The following is a 19,543-nucleotide window of genomic DNA, read 5'->3' as shown; positions in this document are numbered from 1 at the left end:
TTTTTGGCTAGACTTTGAATGCGCAACTAGTTATATAAAATTGTATAAGGGTCGTTTACGTCTCGATTACCGGACGTTTTTTGTACATTAGGCCCTTAGACCAAATTTTTTTGTGAGAATTTTTTTTCTGTTCAATAATATTGTGGTGTGATTTTAGGGCGTCATTTGTATGATTAACGATAAAAAGTTTACACTTTTGCTTAATTAGAAACTTTAGTGGTGTAAGACCAAACAATTTTTTTTTTCTGTGTGTTAACTTTTTTAATTTATTTTGGATAAAAATTAAATGAAAATTTTACTAAAGTAAAAAGCATTGCATTTATCTGCCACAGTTTGAACGAAACATCTAAGTAAGTTTTTTTAATTTTACTAAATGTTCGAAATTTTTTTTTAAATCCAAGCAGTAAATATTTTTCTAAAAAGTATTTTTAAAATGTTTATGATTTAAGTTGCTAACTTATATAAAATAAGAAAACTTTTAACTATTTCAAAGGTAAGTGTTTACTATAACAATTTTCAAGCACTTATTCCCTGAATAAAAACATAGATAAGGTCAAAAGTTTTTAAATGCACACTTCTAAGTTTATAACTAAGTGTTTAAGATGTACTAAATAACAAGCTATTGATCAATTACTCTAAAAGCGGGTCACTACGCTGGAATATAATCAAATAATTATAAAATTCTGACGAACTCTTTATAATAATTGTCGAACGCTCTATTTATGAAAAAAGTTAAAAATGAACAGTAATTAAAAAAATTTATCGGTTATCCGTAAAGAATTTTTTTAAATTTAGTTTTTGTTTATTTTTTATGTTTTAAAACTTATCAGGAAAAGACTACTACTTTACTTAGTTGTTGTTTAAGATGCTTGTTTTTTATAAACTTTATATTCAAAGTCTAAGAAAGTTTTTCAATATTTTGTAGGTTTTCTTATTAAGTTAGTTCAAAACTGTTATCTGTTAGAATTGTAAATCTAACATCTAAATTTATCAAGTCGTACTAAAAACGTAAGTATTAAACTAAATCGCAAATCTTAATCTAGATGTTATTTAGGTAAAGAGATATTTAGTATTATATCATTGAATAAACAGTTCTTGTAAATTTCTATCTTGAAAAAATATTAGAATTAAAAAACAACATAGTTTTGAAACTTGAGCATAAAATCAATTATAATAATTTATTTGTCAAGTAAGAATCCGAGTTTTTTAATTATTTTAAAATATTTTTAACAAGATCATTTTCATAAACTTTCTGAATTGATAGTGGGCTACAGAAAAACATTTAGTGGGCTGCAATATGGTCCGAATGTTTGACATCCCTTGTCGTAGACACTTCTTTGTTACTAACGATGCAGAAACTTTATTTACAACTAGTAAGATTTCATTGAGCACATTTATTATAAGTACTGCATCTACTGTTTTAATTTTATAAAAAGTCTAAGAAAAAAACTTTAAAAACCTTAAGTTTTCCGTTTTTAATAGTTTTTTAAACACAATTCACTAAAGCAATAAACTATAATATACTTTATAAATATTTTAAGTAAACTACGACGTTTTAAAAATTAATTGTATTATATAGTGCATACAAATTGAAAACTTATCTATTTAAGAACAATTGTATATGTAGTTTATTTTTCTACAATATTTGTTTGCAGTTTTAATTAAAATATACTTTAAAAAGTTTCTTGAGTGTAATAATTTTGTTCACTTTGATATTTTCAAGCTAGTGCAAAAAAATTAATAAGGCTTTTCTGTAATCATATTGTTTGTTACTTACAATTTTCAATTTATAGAAAACAAAGCTACTTGTGTTTACAAAAAGTGACTTAAGATTTACATTAAAACACCACTATATAAAAAATAAATCTGAACAAAGTATTTCAAAATTTGTATAAATTTTAATATACAAACTCTTAAAAAACTATATAAAGTAAAAAAAATGTCTAGTTTTTTATATAATGAAGAAAAGTGTCGAAGAACAGAATAAAAAAATATTGTTTTAAAGTATTTCTATTATTATTCTACCTGGTCTTATATTTTTCTATTGATGATTTTGATAAAGTAAAAAATGTCTTTAAAATCTAACAGATTTCTAATTTAAGGATAGTAAAACTGTACAAGACTATTTTTTAGTGAAAAGAAACAGATAATGCAAAATGACATGTAAAACTAATATCTAGTATTACAGAGCATAATTTTTTTGTAAAAATTACAAAAGTTCTGATATTAGAGAAAAATCAGACTTATAAAAATAGTTATTTCTTAAACAAAATATAACAATTAAGACAATAAAGTTAAAAAACTCATTTGCTTTTCAGCATCCTATAACAAATAAAATATCTTAATCATAATAAATTATCCTTTTATGGTATACTAACAATTCCCACCCGCGCACAAATACCACCCAAATCAAATCCCAACCGATCAAATCCCACCCGGATCAATTCTCGCCGGATTAATTCCCACCTGATTAAATTCCACCTGAATCAATTCCCAATCAAATATCAAATTTAAATTAATTTATTGTTGTACGAGTTAAAAGTTTTAATACTAAAAGAACTCAAATTAAATATATTCATGAACAATTCAAAAATTTTAATAAAAAAGGAGCTGACATTAAAATTGTAGTTTTTATTCTTTATAAAAACAATTAAAGAATAAGTTTAGTGATTTAAAGGATATTTCTTTTAATAAAGTTTTTTTTAATAAAATTGTTATAACCAGTTTTGTAGTGTTTTTAGTATAATGCAGGTTTTGTTTATTGATTAACACCGTAATTTTAAATTACGGCCCGCGGGCAGCAGAAAATTGGCCTGTTACTTGTAAAAGGCTTTTATGGCTAGTAAAATTAAATCCAGTTTTTAAATAAAGCACTTTTAGTTTATTAGTATCGGAACTTAGAATTTTTTATAATGGTAACTTTTTTATGTCTAATTAAATCTACTTTAGTACGAGTTGGAACAATTGACACTTAATAAAGTTATAGTTTTTATTACTTATTATTTAAATAATATTTATTATTATTAAAACAGTTAAATAATTTTGTATTGTACAACATAGTTTTCTTTAATGAAAGTTATGGAACTTAAAATTGATACTAGTGCTTATTTTATTATACTCTTGATCTAAATTACTTTTGATCTTAATTACTTAATTACTTTATAGTAATTACGACCGGCAAGCAGCCTTTTCTTGGAAAATTGGCAAGTTTCTTCTAAAAGACTTTTATGACTAATTATATAAAATCCAGATAAGGTTTTAAGAAAATTCAATTTTTTTAGTAACCGAACTATTTTTAATAATAAAATTTTCTATGGTAAAAATTTTTGTCCGATTAAATCTACTTTTATAATAATTGTAGAAATTATTATTTTACGGAATAATTTTCTAAATGGAAGTTTTTTAAACTGAATCTTTTATTATTGATCATATTTCTTGTTTAAAACAGTATTTCTTTTGTTGATTTTAACAATGATTTTAAACTATTGATGCCCACGATCAGCTTTTTATAGGAAAAATGGTCTTTTACTAGTAAAAGGCCATCCTTGTTACTAAAGTTTAGTTCAGATCAAGCTAAAAACATATTTGTTTTTCAGAGAAGCATTTCTTTAAGTCTTAGCTTTAAAACCAACTAAATCTCATGTGTTCTATATTTAGCAGAAAAAAAGCTTAATATTTATATAACTAAAAAGATAGATTTTTAAAACAATACGTTTCATTGTTTATGTGAAAATGGGAGTGGGTGTCAGAATGACACAGCGACAAAATGACTCGGTGCGTCACTTTGGCACGGCAACAAAATGACACGGTGCGTCACTTTGGCACAGCGACAAAACGACACGGTGCGTCATTTTGGCACAGCGACGAAATGACACGGTGCGTCACTTAGGCATGGTGCGTCACTTTGGCACAGCGACAAAATGACACGATACGTCACTTTGACACAGCGACAAAATGACACGGTGCGTCACTATAGCATGGATTAACAAACTTATAAGCAAAACTAAACTTCTTCAGTAATATAACTTTTAGTTATAAAATTGTGATAGTAATTAGTTAAATAAAAGGTTTATTATATTGTTTCCAAACTATAGTAGCTTGATACATTTGAAACTTTATATGATACAATGCTTTTAAATTTAAGTCATAGTATAAAAACAAAAATATTCTTAAGTTTTATTTTTTATGACTTTTCATGTTTATGTAATGAATAAAATTTAGTACTTTTTGTTAAACGTTTAATTACTTATTATCGGGAATTGTTATAAAAAATAACTAAGATTTAACTTAATACAGACTTATTTCGTTGTAAGATTAAGTCATGCGTGTTTTAACTCTAGTTTTTTTAAAATACAGAGTTAAGCTGCTTTTGTAGTAACTAGCCAGTTATTACAAATATGTTTAATATTTCAACCTAGTAGTTTGTTTAAACATTTAAGTTTTTTTATTACTGTTTTTTAAACGCAAAAGGTTATCGCTAAAAAAGTTATACCAAAGAATATATCAGTTATCGAGTCGTAAATCACATTCTTTAACAATCTATTACGAGCAGTTAAAAATATTTTTTTTAATGTAAAGTCCTAAATTTCCAAAAACATACAAAAAAATATTCAACAAAAGTTGATAAGTTAGGATGTTTACTTAAAACTCTGTATTGAAAATATATAATAAACTTGTCTAAAAGCAAATAATTAAAATAAACGGTCCTGGAGCCTAAATTTATGAAAAAGTTAAAATAGTATTATGAATGAACAGTTGAGAGAAAACTAAGAGTCTGATGCAACCATTCATGCGCATTTATATAATTATCACTTTTAAGAAAATTAAGCACTAGAGGTTATACATACAACATTGCTGCTGCAGCCTAGAATCAACATGTTTTTGAAATTGTATTTATTCATTGATTTATTCTAAGTCTTTTTTAATCACTCATTACTACTTTTAAGTATCTTTTGATTTTATTTCTAAGTAGTTGAACACCTTTAAATATTAATATTCTAAAACAGCTTTCTTTGAGTATTAAACTTGTTTTAAGGGTTTTAAAACATTCAAAATATTTTGTAAAGTAAAATATACCATTCACTCATTTTAAAGCCTAGTTTGTATAGAATAGCATTAAGTGCAATCAAGTGATTATTTAAAATAAGTTAATTAGTTTAGGTAATTTTGAACAACAAAAGGTTTTGGTAATAGATTATGTTATGAATATAACACCATAGTTTTATAATAAATTTCAAAAATAAAAATTATAAATTAGTTGTTTGAACAATTTAAGTTTCTTATATTTAAAAACATCCTATTCTAAAACTTAAAAAAATATTACAAAATAGTAATACACTGTTTTATAACTTACTTTTGTTTTCTATTGTTAATTCTTCTGGTAAGTCTAGTTGTTATGTTAAGAAAAAATCAGGAAAAATTTTATGGAATTAATATGAGCTTTGTAGCTTTGAAATTAAACTTTGTAGCCTAAAATATAAAGAACCAAACTTAGAGTATGACAGATATTATAGTATTTAATTGCATATAAGGAATTAAATAGCATTTATATTTAAAACAAAATCAGTAAATAAATTTCATAATAATACAGTAAAAGCAAATTTTAATTTGCTTGTAAAATATTTCTGCTACTTTATATTCTTGAGCTTTATTACAAAGTTTTAAAAAACTCGGTTTTGTCTTAACTCTGTTATGAAAATAATATTTAATTTTCTATTTTTAATCTTGCAAATAAAAAAATGAGTTTTTTGTAAAAGTAAATACATTTTCTAGGGTTTCTAAAAACTTTTTTCTAAAATTTTAAAACAATATTATTTGTTAATTAGGAGTTAATTTCTTTCTGATGAAAAAGTAAAAAAAGAAATTTTGTTTGCTTTTGATATAAAATAGACAACATTTTGAAAGTATGGGGCATTCGGCAGTAATTGGTGAAAGCGATGTGCTATTTACCTAATTATCATGAGCAACCCGGGGTCTCCAAAATCTGTATTGAGATATTGGAGACCACGAGTTGCCTGAGCTTTAGGAATATTCTTATAGGAATCAGACGCCTAATACATTAAAAAACGCAGCGAGAAAACAATTTAGATAATTACTAACCAATTTTTTAACGAGTTTAAAATCTTGACAATATCAATTGCGATAATGTTTCATTTTGCGAAGTTTTACTATTATAATAGTAAGAAAAATTGTATTTTGTTAAAGCAAGTCTACAATTGTATTACAAGTGTGTAGTAGTGGTTTATTGAATTTTATTTAAAGAGATGCTTGATGTAGGGAATTTTTTGCTAAAAAAAACTAATTTATTTGCGGTTATTTGTACTTATACTATTATCTATGCATTTTTAGTGCTTAGGTGCACAATTTTATTAGAAAAAGAGCATCATATTTCTACCTCTAAGTGCACGATATATGTTGCAACTAACATAAGTCGCATAGAGGCGCAATATTTCGATCTTTTAAGTCAAGTGCACAATGATTTTTTGAAGATGTTGCTACTAACGTAAATCGTCAGGGAACGCAGCAATTTAGTTCAAAATTGCAACCTATTAAGTCGCCAAAAGAGCGCAAGTATTACTTTTTTTAAGCATAAAAACGTAAAATAAGAACCGCATTAGAATTTAGAATTACAACAGCAGAAAAGTTGTTTTCGATAACGTCTGAGTTTTAGTTTATAAAACAAATTTTTCTCTGTGCTTACATCTACTAGTTTATTGATGTGCTGAATGATTGATCTAAAATGTAGATTGTATTTTTTAAATCAGATGTTGCTGAAGTTCAAAAAATATGTCTATATTTAATTTTTTATCTTTCTAGTCGTGAAATGGCAAATCATTTTCTAGTTTTCATTACTCGTTTCAAGTTCTAGTACAAAACTGTGTTTAAGTTTTTCCATTCGAAAGATATCAAAAATAAATTCTCTTTAATTTGGCAGTCGTATTTTGTTAAAAAAGTTGCTGCTTTTGCATCTTTGTAAACGTCGTTTGATACAAATAATTATTTGTCGTTTATTAAGCACAGCTTTTAAGCACACCTAACACCTTGCTACTGCTTAAAAATGAGTATATTGTTTATAAGTACGACGATGGACAATAGAAGGTATAAACATTACGTGTTTCAATTTATTTTATGAATTCACAATCAAAAATTCCTGCGGTCTTTGTTTTTAAAGTTAATCAATGTGATTCGTGCTGATTCTACAAAACCGGTTAGAAGACAGGAAACCGAAAAGTTTCCTAGAAAAATAAGATCGTTGTCCATACCAATGAGACTGAAGTTTCACAACAAATCGTTCCCTCCCTTATTAACCACCGTGTTATTTTGTCGCTGTGCTAAAGTGACCCTCCGTGTCATTTTTTCGCTGCGCCAAAGTGACCCTCCGTGCCAAAGTGACGCACAGTGTCGTATGGTCGCTGTGTCAAAGTGACCCTCTGTGCCAAAGTGACGCACCGTGTCATTTTGTCGCTGTGCCAAAGTGACGCACCGTGTCTATTTGACGACTGTGTCATTTTGTCGCTGTGTCATTCTGACCCGAAAATGGAGGATGCTAGAAATAAATTTTAAACAACTAATAAAAACTTACAGTTACACAAAGACTGTTGTGGTAGATAGTTCAACAGGGTGGGTGTCACTTTTGCACGAGCGTCACTTTTGCACGACCGTCACTTTTGCACGAAGGGTCACTTTTGCACGGCGACTCTTTTGTACGAGCGTCGCTTTATCACGAGGGACACTTTTGCACGGCGTCACTTTTACATGGTGGGTCACTTTTGCACGAGAGGACACTTTTGCACGGCGACTCTTTTGCTCGGAGGGTCATTTTTGCACGAGGGGATAATTTTGCACGGCGTCACTTTTGCACGAGGGGACACTTTTGCACGGTCGTTCTTTTTGCACGCAGGGTCATTTTTGCACGGCGTCATTTTTTCACAAGGTGACACTTTTGCACGGCGACACTTTTTCACTATGACATTTTTTACGGCAGCATTGTTGCACGTTTTGCACAACGTCATATTTTTACGATGAAATTTATGCACAGCGACATTTTGGCACGATGAATTTTTCGCACGGAACATCAATTTTGTATAGAGGCAGATTAAAAGTTTTTTAGCTAGTACCAAATATGTAACATAAAAAAAACTGAAAACTAAAATTTTCTAACATTTCTATATTAAAGGCAAAAAATGAAAGATTTTAAATCTTAAACAGTAAAAGTTAATGTTAGAAACAAACTAACGAAAGGATAAAATTAAGTTATTTTAAAAGGTTCATACCAGGACAAAAAAATTAATTTATTTAGAAACTTGGATTAAATAATGTTTAAGTGTAAGTAAATTGTTCTAGTTTATTTTTAATTTTGATATGTTAATCAACAACTATGCCTTTTTTTTTTTACTATACGGCTACAAGTTTATTGTCCATATGATGGACCTAGGCATCAAAACCTAGACCACTTAAACTGAAAGACACATAAACCTTTAGACAGATCTTAAACCTTTTATTTTTTGCCTTTAATATAGGCATGTTATAAAATTTTAGTTTTTAGTTTATTTTATGTTACAGATTTCGTACTAGCTAAAAAAAACTTTTCATCGGCCTGCATGCAAAATTGATGTTCCGTGCAAAAAAGTCATAGTGCCAAAATTTCGCTGTGCGAAAATTTCATAGTAAAAAAGTGACGTTGTGAAACAATGCTGCCGTAAAAAATTGTCATCGTGAAAAAATATCGCCGTGCAAAAGTTACGCCGTGCAAAAGTGACCCTCCGTGCGAAAGAGTCCCGTGTAAAAGTGTCCGCTCGTGCAAAAGTGACCATCAGTGCAAAAGTGACGTTGTGAAACAATGCTGCCGTAAAAAATTGTCATCGTGAAAAAATATCGCCGTGCAAAGTTTCTTCCGTGCAAAAGAGTCTCGTGTAAAAGTGTCCCCTCGTGCAAAAGTGACCCTCAGTGCAAAATTATCGTTGTGCAACAATGCTGCCGTAAAAAATTGTCATCGTGAAAAAATGTTGCCGTGTAAAAGTGTCTCCTCGTGCAAAAATGACCTTGCGTTCAAAAATTTCTCCTCTTGCAAAAGTAACGCTGCGCAAAAGTGTCCCCTCGTGCATAACTGACCCTTCGTGCAAAAGAGTCGCCGTGCAAAAGTGACCCTCCGTGCAAAAGAGTCGCCGTGCAAAAGTGTCCCCTCGTGCAAAAGTGACCCTCCGTGCAAAAGAGTCGCCGTGCAAAAATGTCCCCTCGTGTAAAAGTGACCCTTCGTGCAAAAGTGACGCTCGTGCAAAAGTGTTTCCTCGTGCAAACGTGACGCTCGTGCAAAAGTGACCCGTTCCCAGTTTAACAATAAAAGTACTAAGACACTTGTGAATCTTACTGTATAATTTAAAATCAATAAAACGTAAAAGATCTTAACTTAATTTTAAATGCATGTTTAATAATTGTCTTCCATGCTAGTTTTATACGTCTCCTAAAAAATTATTTAACTTAATTATTACCGCTAAAGAACTTTTAAATATTATTTTTTTAAATATGTATGTTTTAAAGTATTTCCAAATAAGTTATCAACATTAATATAATATGTAATAATAATTTGGAGATAAATTCACCACATATTGATAACTAAAGAAGTTATTAATCTATTTTAGAAACAAACAAACTTAATAACGAACAAAAACGAAAACTGATACAGATACTTATAAGAATAAGTTAAAGTTATGGACTGAAACAAGTTCTATAAAATTTGATTCAACTTAGTTAATACCACTAAAGAACTTATAAAAAAAATTTGTTATATACGATGCGTTTTACATTTCTAAAACAACTAAATTTTAAAAGTTAATGAAATTGTGAGATGAAAAGTTGACTATATAATAATAGTTGTATTGTTTATCAATTAACTTAGTAAATACAAGAACTTAATTACAAAAAAATACACCAAAACTAATACAGATACAATATGATTAATTGAGGATATGTGCAATTCCTCTAATAATTTCCATAGCATTTCTTTGACAGCGCCCGGTTACTATTGATTTTAATTATAAAATCTTTGTACTTTTTCTCTTTCGTATTTTGAGGTTCACCCAATTTAATTCTTTCTATCTGCATCCTTTGAGTTTTTTGTTCTTTCATTATGATAACAATACTTTTAAACACTCAAGGGTTGGCACACTGCATAACATATATCATTGGTTTTTGTAAACTAAACTGATATATTTGTATTATATTTAAAAAAAAAAATGAGATTGTTGAACTAAGATTTTGTTACATTAGTAGTATTTCAAAAAAAAAATTCTAAATTTTAAAATTTTATGGCTAATACTCTAACTTCTTTTAGTAAGTAGCAGGTATATCACATAACTGCTCTGTGTTTCCGAAGAGCTCACTTTAAAAAACTACAGAACGTTGACTTCATTAGTGTTAGTTATATAAGTTCTGCCTCCAAAACAACAAACCGTACCTAGTCCTGGAAATGACATTAAACTGTATCCAAGTAGTGTACGACTTGATAACCAAAAGGTTTTTTCTTACACTAGGTCATTGGACCAAACATTTTTGAGTGCTTATATGACTTATGAAAAGTTAAATTTTAACTAAATATAAATTTTTGTCGTTTAAAAACTACCTAGTTTTATAAAAAATACGAACTGCCTTTATTAAATTACTTTCTACCAGTGTTGCAAAAATTATATATTTGTTGGGTAGCTGTCAAAATTGCTCGAGCGTACGAAACTGCACGAGGGCACAAAATTGCACGAAGATACTTATGTACGAAGACAATTTTGCACGAGGGGATAAAATTGCACGAAGACATTTTTGCACGGGTTGAGTTTTTTTTTACCATCACTGTTACCCCTAATCAGACATGTTAAAAAGCTCTGCTTTGTTTACTCAAGCGTGAAATTACTAACTTAAAACAAACCAAAAATAAAACACTTCATTGCTGAATTACCATAGTAACTTTTAGCATTTTAACATCTCTGCCCCTAATCCTTACCCTCGTACGGTACTATTTTTTTAACTAATTTATTTTTATTTATTTTTTTTTTCTTTTACAATTATTTCCGTTAGTTTAATGTTTTTTTTACTATCGTGCAAAAATATCTCCGTGCAATTTAGTCCCCTTGTGCAATTTAGTAACCTCGTGCAATTTTGAACCGTTCCCATACTTATTATACCATCTGAAAACTAAGTACCTAATAAACGTTTGCCTATTTGTTTGTTTAAGTTAAAATTTCACGCTTAATTAAATAATTTGTACTTGTTGTTTCAATAAGCACGCACTTTATCATTTTAAGGTGTTCTGACCTGTTTATTTTATTATCTATAATTACTCTAAAATACATTATCATTATAACAAATGTTTTTTCTATTTTGAAAACAAAAGTTTTTTTTTTATTAAACTTTTTCAACTGTTGAAATAGTTTACTTCTAGTTTTATCTATTGTTGTAGCACTTGGTTGTTAAGGCATTTTTAATACTCGATTTGTCAACATTTACAATTTTGGAAAGAAAACACTAGCAAATCTGTTAATAAAAGTAAATACGAGTATACAATGTTTTTAGTTAATAAAACCTTCATTTTCGTCTTTTTTCAGGGACGCACCAACTCCAGGAAACCAGTCTGAACACACCCCTGCGGTTGAGTACAGCTTATCGAAGATAAAAGATATGGAAATTAATTTAATTAATATTTCGTCCTATTATAAGATATAAGTTATTTGAAAAATATTTAAAAATTCTTAAACGTTATAAAAGAAAACTCTTTTGATCGAAAAATAGAATGTGAACGAACTAGTATAAAAATTTAAATTTAAAATACAGTAATCTGCCAACTAGGTTCGCACTTTGAACAATGCGCAAAAGTGCGTACCGAGCCGGCAGTGCGTCCTAAGAAATCTTGGTCTTTAATTACCTATATTAAGCCCAAAAAATATATGTTATTAGCCACTAAATTTTAAAAGTAATTACTAAAGTAAATTCCCACAAAACTAATTATATTAAATTTAAAGCTACTCTAAAAATATTTTATTATCTTAAAAAAATACGTACTTTTGTATTACAACCCTTAATGTTTAGTTTAATTCTGGTAATAAGATACAACATAGTATTCTCAAGCCAAATTTAAAAAGAGGATTAAAAAAATTCAAATAATTGTATTTTCTAAGTTTTATTGCTACTAAATTTAATTGTGCACTTTTTACTTTATAGACCACAATAAAAGTTCTTGACTTCATGATAAGGAGAATGATCTATTTTAATTCACCAATAAAAATTAAAAAACAAAGAAAGAAGTTACAAATGTCGACAAAACACTAACCTGAAGCAAATAAAGCTAATAGTTTAAACTTAATAACCTATCAAGTTTTTAAAACTGTTTGTCTATATCATAACATTATAAAACTTTCTACTAATATTTTTATCTAATAAATCAAAATTAATACTAAGTTTAAAAGGTAAACAATTAAAATTTAGAAAACTAAATTATGCATCTAAGCAGAAATATTTTTTAACTAGTACACATACATTGTTGCCCAATTTTTATTAGTTATAACTTTTTGTTAACTTATCATACATTATTATCAATTGAAAATGAGATTAGTAGTTAGTATTAACTTATAAAATTAAATCATTGTTTTAAAAACTTGTTTTAGATATCTTTAGTAATTAAATTATGTGTTTAAGTAGTATTAACTCCTTATAAGCATAATATATCTAGTTTGCAATTAAACATGACCTTAGAAGTTTAGCATTGCATAAAATGAAATAACTACTACTTAAAAATATAAAATATAAAATGATTTCCGTATTTATATATTTAATTTGATTTAATAATTAGTATAATTTAAAATAATTTAGCAAATTAACTTAGTAAAACAAAACACACATTTATAAAAACATAGTATATCAAATAAAGATTTTACAGACATATTGAATAAAGTATTTATAATTAAATTTGACAATCAAAATCTTAATTAGTTACAAACCTACTATAATTATCAACAAAATGTTGTATATGTTAACAATTGTTTCATATATGTACAAATTAGGATAAATATATTTTTTTTCAATAATTTTTAATAAAGTAATTATAATTGAGTTTTTTTTACTCGATTCAACATAGTTTATTTAGATGCAATGTTAAATACAAACTGTAAAGGTACCAATTGGAAAGTAATTTAACAACAGTTTATGATTAAAAAAAGATTTCTATTACTATTATATTGTTTGTTGTACAATGTTGGACTCAGACATCAAAACCTGAGCCACTTAAACAGGACACACAATGAGAAAAATGAAAATAAAATTATTTATACTCAACAAAAAGTAAACATAAACAAAACATCAAACATAGTTAAAATTATAAAAACTCATTAATGAGTTTAAACTTATTTGAACGATCTAAAGGGTGATAACTCAAGTCTTACAAAAACATTTGTGCAAAATTAATTAAATTAAATTAATATTCTGTTAGGAGGGAGGCGTAGGGAAAAAAAACTAATTAGTATTACAAATTGAAAAATTAATAAATCGGTAGTCAACTTAGATGAGAAAAATATTTTAAAAAAAATCTGTATTGTTTTTGTAAAAAAATACTGAATTTTACTGATATTTGTACTATTTAAATTAAATCTTTTTTGTTTTAAGCGAAAATGTTCCACCCTCTTACATGATACCACACATGTGATAATTTGTTTCACATAGTCTTTGCTCTTTGAAAAAGTGAACCTTGCCATTGACTGTTGTCAAAATTGTTTTTACTTTTTTTTTTTTCCTCTTAATTGATATTTATTATGTATAATTAAAATTACAAAATTTTTAGAAAGATTTTATTGAAAATCGACTGTTTTTCAATTATGTCAGCATATACTTAAGTTTAAATAATTTTATATGAAATGATTTCCGAGTATCTTAAAATAGTTTTATAAAACTTGTTCAAAATACGAGAGATTAAAAGAAGAGATTGTAAAAAATATAAGAAATTATACTTTAAAGAGCGTTAAAGATATGTTTGTAAACAAACATGTTTTTAAACTTTAATATTATCTTTTTCATAATTTCTATAATTCTTGTATTTCAGCTTTGTTTTGAAAATTTTTTTTATGGTATATTTAGCGTATCATTGTTTAAATGTATTGTATTAATAAACTGTTAGTTAACTAGTTTCAGCCTATTTTGTACGAGAAAAATAAAGCGAATTTTATTTACATCAGCTTAAATAAGTTAAAATCTTTTTTTTTTCAATAACTAAAATTTCAAAACATCTTTGAAAACTTTACAGGGTTCATTTATTTTGCAGAATTTTAGTTTTTCGTGAACCATGTTTCAAAAAATTGCAACAGAAACAGCTGAAGCTGTTTTGAAAATGGCAACTAATAAAGATGAATGGATAAAATACAAAACAACTGTTAGTTATTTAAATGTTTTACTTTGTTGAAATTTTTATGCTGTAAAAACTTAAAGTTTTATAGTCTATTTTTGTTTACTATTACTAAATATTTAAATTTTATATTAATGAAAATTGTGATTTCATTTTAGAGAATTTAAATATATAAGTAATTAAATCAGACGTACTTAGTTTATAATTAGAAAAAATTAAACTTTTAATACTTTACAATGTAACATTAAAAACCAATTAGAGACATATCAATAACAAGTACTTTTACCTTTTTTAGTAGTTATTTTGAACTTTTTCACAAACCTTTAACTACGTATTTCAGAAAAATGTTGAAGTAAGCTACAAAAAGTCTAGTTTTTTTCAAGGAAATGCGTGAGTTTCATATTTCTACTTTTATCACAATATCTATATATGTTTCGATAAACTGTTACAAATTATCTATGCATTAGATTGTTATGCATTAGATTATTTTTACAGTTTGCTGATGTTTTACAAACATTTAAAAAAAAAAACTCTAAATTAAGTGAACATCTACAACACATAACTTAAAAAACAAAGACATTTATTTAATCAATTAAGTAAAGCGCTAAAATATTAAAACAAACTAAATTGTATTTTTTATGTGTTCTATAAGTTAATACTCTAAAGTATTTTGCATACATTTTTATCGAGGTACAAATGTGTTTTATTTTTTACCATAAAAACTTGTTTTCCTAAAAATAACAATGTTAATTGTACTTACACTTTATATTTTCAATTAAGCTTTACATTTAAAACTTAAACAAACTTTCAAATACTTTAAAGGTGGAAATTCAAAACTTTGATTCAAGCTCCTTTTGATACAGTTTGGCAATTGATTAAACCAACTACTGCATCTAAAAAAGCAGATTGGGATAAAAGTATATCGACCTACTCATGCATACGAAACATTTCTGATGTAAGTTGCCTTAAGACATGAAACTATTTTAAACATTTTACTTTCTATTCTAATACACACTTAAGCTGATAAAGTATTTGCATCACAAAAAAGTACTTCTGTGTTTAAATTTATCACTGTAAAATATTTTAAAAACATTTTTTTATTTATGCAAAAAAAATTTTCAAATAAAGTATTTAAAATGCACTGAAAATTGTCATTCTTATATATAAAATGATAATAAAAATGTTTAGTATATAACAATGAAATAATTATAAATTTAATAACTTTGTAAAGTTTTTATGGATTTTTTAAATAGCTATTAAATATGTAGTTATTTTATTTTAAAAAGTTAAAAATAAAACTTGAAATCGTTTAATTTCATAAAGCTTTCGATTGCTTTAAAATAATTAAGTTTTTACAAAAAAGAAAAAAATGTATTTAGTTTGAGAACTACTGACATCAACTATTAAATAAATGATCGCTTAAATAATTTTTAAGTATTGTTAAACATTAAGTCTAAAAAAAAAATTATGAAAATATATTTTTATATCTAGAAACACCTTTCTTTTATAAAAAAATAAATTATAGTCTATACTATCATATATTTTTTGTTATCAAACACTACTTCACCGCATGACAGGATATCATCGTATCTCGCATAACAACAAACGCAGCTGTAATGGGGGCTGTAGCATCGCGTGAGTTTATCACACTTTTTCACACAAAACACGACTCTAATCCTGCTCCTCAGATTGATCCAGGTTTTTGATATATTGAAGTAAACTTTACTTGACACTCAGATAATTTCAATTGCTAGGTTAAGATAAACTTAACTGCGTAAAAAATATTAACACTAAGTTTAAAACAAGTAAATTAGAAAACACTTTAGTTATCATACGATAAAAATTGTTATAAATAGTAGGTTGTTTAATGACCAAGTGAAATTGTTTACACACTCTTTAGTTGATAAAGCAAAATAATTTTGTTTGACGTATCAAACTTTAATTTTTTTTATATACTGGAATTATAATTTTATATTTCTCGACACCCTTTTTATTAGGTTATTAAATTAGTACTAATATACGTCTTAAATATACCTTAAAGTTTTCAATCCATCTAAATAAACTAATATTTATTGTAAACTATGACCAACAGCATTAAATTTAACTAATTAAGTTATCAAAATTTTTTGGTTTTTCTGATTATTTTTAATTTTTTTGTAGTTTTCAGAATAGTCTATGTAATTAAATACAAAAACTTATTACAGATTACGGAAAGACAAGCTGGGTTTTCGGTAAGATTTTAACAACTTAGATGTAAAAAAAATCGTTTAGCATAGAAATGTTTTTCTTATATAAAGACTTATATAGATTAATGTATTATTAATTTACATTACTGTTTCATTTCGTTATCTAAAAACCAAGATTTTATACTAGAAACTAAAAGAAGTATCATAATATCTAAATTCAAAAACGAAACAAAAACGCATATAACAAACTTGTAAGAAAAAAACTAAGCACCGAAATAAACATTTATTGTCTTTAATTTGTAGTTTATAAGGAATAAAAATTTTTTCATACTTTAAACAAACTGTTTTTGATTTAATAATAATTTTTCTTTTATATCGAAGCTCGCAGTGTTGAAGATGCTGACTTTCCAGTTGTTTCGTCTCCGGTTAGAGCTACGAACTATCCAACCGGATATCTGGTAGCAGATTCAATTAGGTTTAAATTTTTTATAATTTTTTTTGATTCTTTTAGTGAATGGTTATTATTGAAAAGTTTTACAGTATTTAGACATTTAAATATAGTTATAAAATATAGTTATAGAGAAGTTTGTAAATTTAAGAACTTTTTTTAAAGTTCATCATTGTTTTTAATAAATAGCTGAAAGTGTTTTAAACATACTTTTAAGAATTGTACTAAAACCTTAATTTTTACTCCCTTAATGACTAAAAATGTCACTGACTAATTGTTAACTTTACTAATAATTTTTTGCAGTGAACCAGAAAGTTGCTATGTTGAGTTGTACGTGAACACTGACATAGGAGGGTTGCTGCCTCAGTCGCTGGTTGAAATAGCATTACCTGGACAGCAAATACAATACCTCAAGTCTATTGCCAAGCAAGCTAAGCTGTCAAAAGAATCTGATTTACTTAAATACTAACTTTATTAGGACGTATTTAAAACCTACAAGGTTAAAATGAGTAAGTATAGTTTAAAACTTGAAGTTTGCCGATATTTTTTTATTTTTCTCAAAAAATTTTAAAACTAGTTTCTTTAATCTAGTATTGTGTTTTATAGGTTGTTTTAGAATACTAAGTTTCGTACTTTAATTTTTTCCAGTATTTTTAAACAATAAATTATAAATATTCAAAGATATCACAAAAGTTTTTATTTTTATAAGTTAGTTTTTTTCTAAGGTAAAACCAGGTTACATGCTCTACAAAGTATATTCAAAACAGTTTTATTAAAATTTATAAACTTTCAAATACTAAATTTTACTTTTTACTCAACTATAACTTACAATTTGTAGGTTTGTTTGTTAAAAAACTTTTTTTGACATTGAAAAATCTAAAACCTTTCAGACTGCGAAAAACAAATAAAAGAAAACTCTTAAAAAATATATAGACTATAATACTTTATAAGTTTTAATATATATGTTGTGAAAGAGCTTTTTAGGTTTTTTTTAACCTCTTGTCAAAACAATTTTATTTTACCAACTTGATGTAAATAAATAAAAAGATTTAATAATCTTTAAATATATTTTCGACAAGTAAAAAGTTTCTTGAGTATTTTCTTTTAGCTCTAAAACTAGTCATAAAAAATAAATAAAGAATTATGTTTTAATTCCTTAATTTTTTTTTTTTAATACGATTTTAACTATATGTTGCTTTAGCATATTGGTAACCGTTAAATCGAAATTGAGAATATAACTATTTTCAAGGTTGTCTTTATTACTTACACATGGATAACTATTTAATCGTTGAAATATTTGCTAAAACAAAGACTTTTTACTTACTTCTTTTATATTTTTTTAAAGGTTTATAGAAATTAGTTATATTAAAATACTACAAAAAATCCAAACATTTTACAGGCTTAAGTTGATGATAAAAATAAACTTTATACAAAATACATTCATGATGAAGTTGAACTTTATAACTCAGTAACAAAACACATACTTTCACTGCATCTATGAACTTTTTTTTGCAATAATGCCTGAAGCAATAAGTTATTTTTCAAAACAATATACTTTGAAATTTTCATACGACTGAGCATATAATTTTAAAAAAATCTATGACATTTTAAATCTTCCATGTTTCGAGTTAAAGTGATGTATTTATTTTAAATTTCTCTGAAAACAGATCAAACGAAACGGTTTAATTACTTTGTTGGAGAAAGTTAATATAAACTTTTAGAAATATCAACTTGTGGCGTGATTTTTTTTAAATGGCAAATAATTTCACTTACATTTGAAAATATTTTAAATTCTTAACACACTTTATAAAAGTATGAAGTTTTCAGTCAGCAAACTATGTCTTCCCAGCTATTTATTATCAATGTCAAAAACGTCCAAAATTCTAAATGAATTTAAAACGGTTTTTCACACCTATTAAAAAAAAAAAGAATAATTTTTTTTTAATTTTTAATTAAAAAGTAAAATGTTTTAGTAAACTAAATTTCTTAATAAAATAGTTAAAACATTTTTAGTATCGTTCTTTTAATCTCTAATAAACTATCAGTTTAGTACAGTTGTTAATAAATAACTTAGTCAAACTAATAAATATAGAATTAACTATTTTATCGTATTAAAGGAAATTTTTTTCTGCTGGAAGTTTTCAAAAACTTGTTTATACAAATAAACAGATTTGATTATTTTGAAGCATTTAACGCAATCAAAAAAAAAAAAATTTAAGCTATGCCTTATGTTCGTCAAAAATATGTTTTTAAATTCAATTTGTTTCTATGCTAGTTTATTGAAAACAATAGAAAAATTGATCAAGTAAGCCTTGAAATATATGCAGGCCTCTCAGCAGGATTGCCATAACTCCTACAGCTATACATTTTTAAATTCTAGTCTTTTATTGCTTTACTTTCTTAAGAACTAATGTATCACAAGTAAATTTAAGTAAATAATCGCAAAAAACTTCATAACTTCTAGACTTATGGTAGATTTACGGTCGTCCTGCTTTACAAACACCTCGCGGTTGTGGCGGTACGCTAAAAACCGAT

General features: G+C 26.3%; 1 protein-coding gene across 1 annotated transcript; it reads left to right on the top strand.

The window, feature by feature from the left end:
• The first annotated feature begins 14,276 nt into the window (after positions 1–14,276).
• On the top strand, positions 14,277–17,826 carry LOC145829838 (stAR-related lipid transfer protein 5-like). Its single transcript, XM_082937707.1, has 7 exons — positions 14,277–14,401; positions 14,715–14,764; positions 15,197–15,329; positions 15,952–16,072; positions 16,579–16,605; positions 16,942–17,035; positions 17,312–17,826. Exons 1-7 carry the CDS (start codon positions 14,315–14,317, stop codon positions 17,475–17,477), a joined length of 678 nt encoding a protein of 225 aa, XP_082793833.1. The 5' UTR covers positions 14,277–14,314; the 3' UTR covers positions 17,478–17,826.
• Positions 17,827–19,543: the final 1,717 nt, after the last annotated feature.

This window comes from Thalia democratica, chromosome 2, assembly GCF_965202585.1.
Source record: "Thalia democratica chromosome 2, ktThaDemo2.hap1.1, whole genome shotgun sequence".
Taxonomy (NCBI): Eukaryota; Metazoa; Chordata; class Thaliacea; order Salpida; family Salpidae; genus Thalia; species Thalia democratica.
The sequence above is the reverse complement of the archived record's forward strand: the minus strand, read 5'-3'. Positions and strand labels throughout refer to the sequence as shown.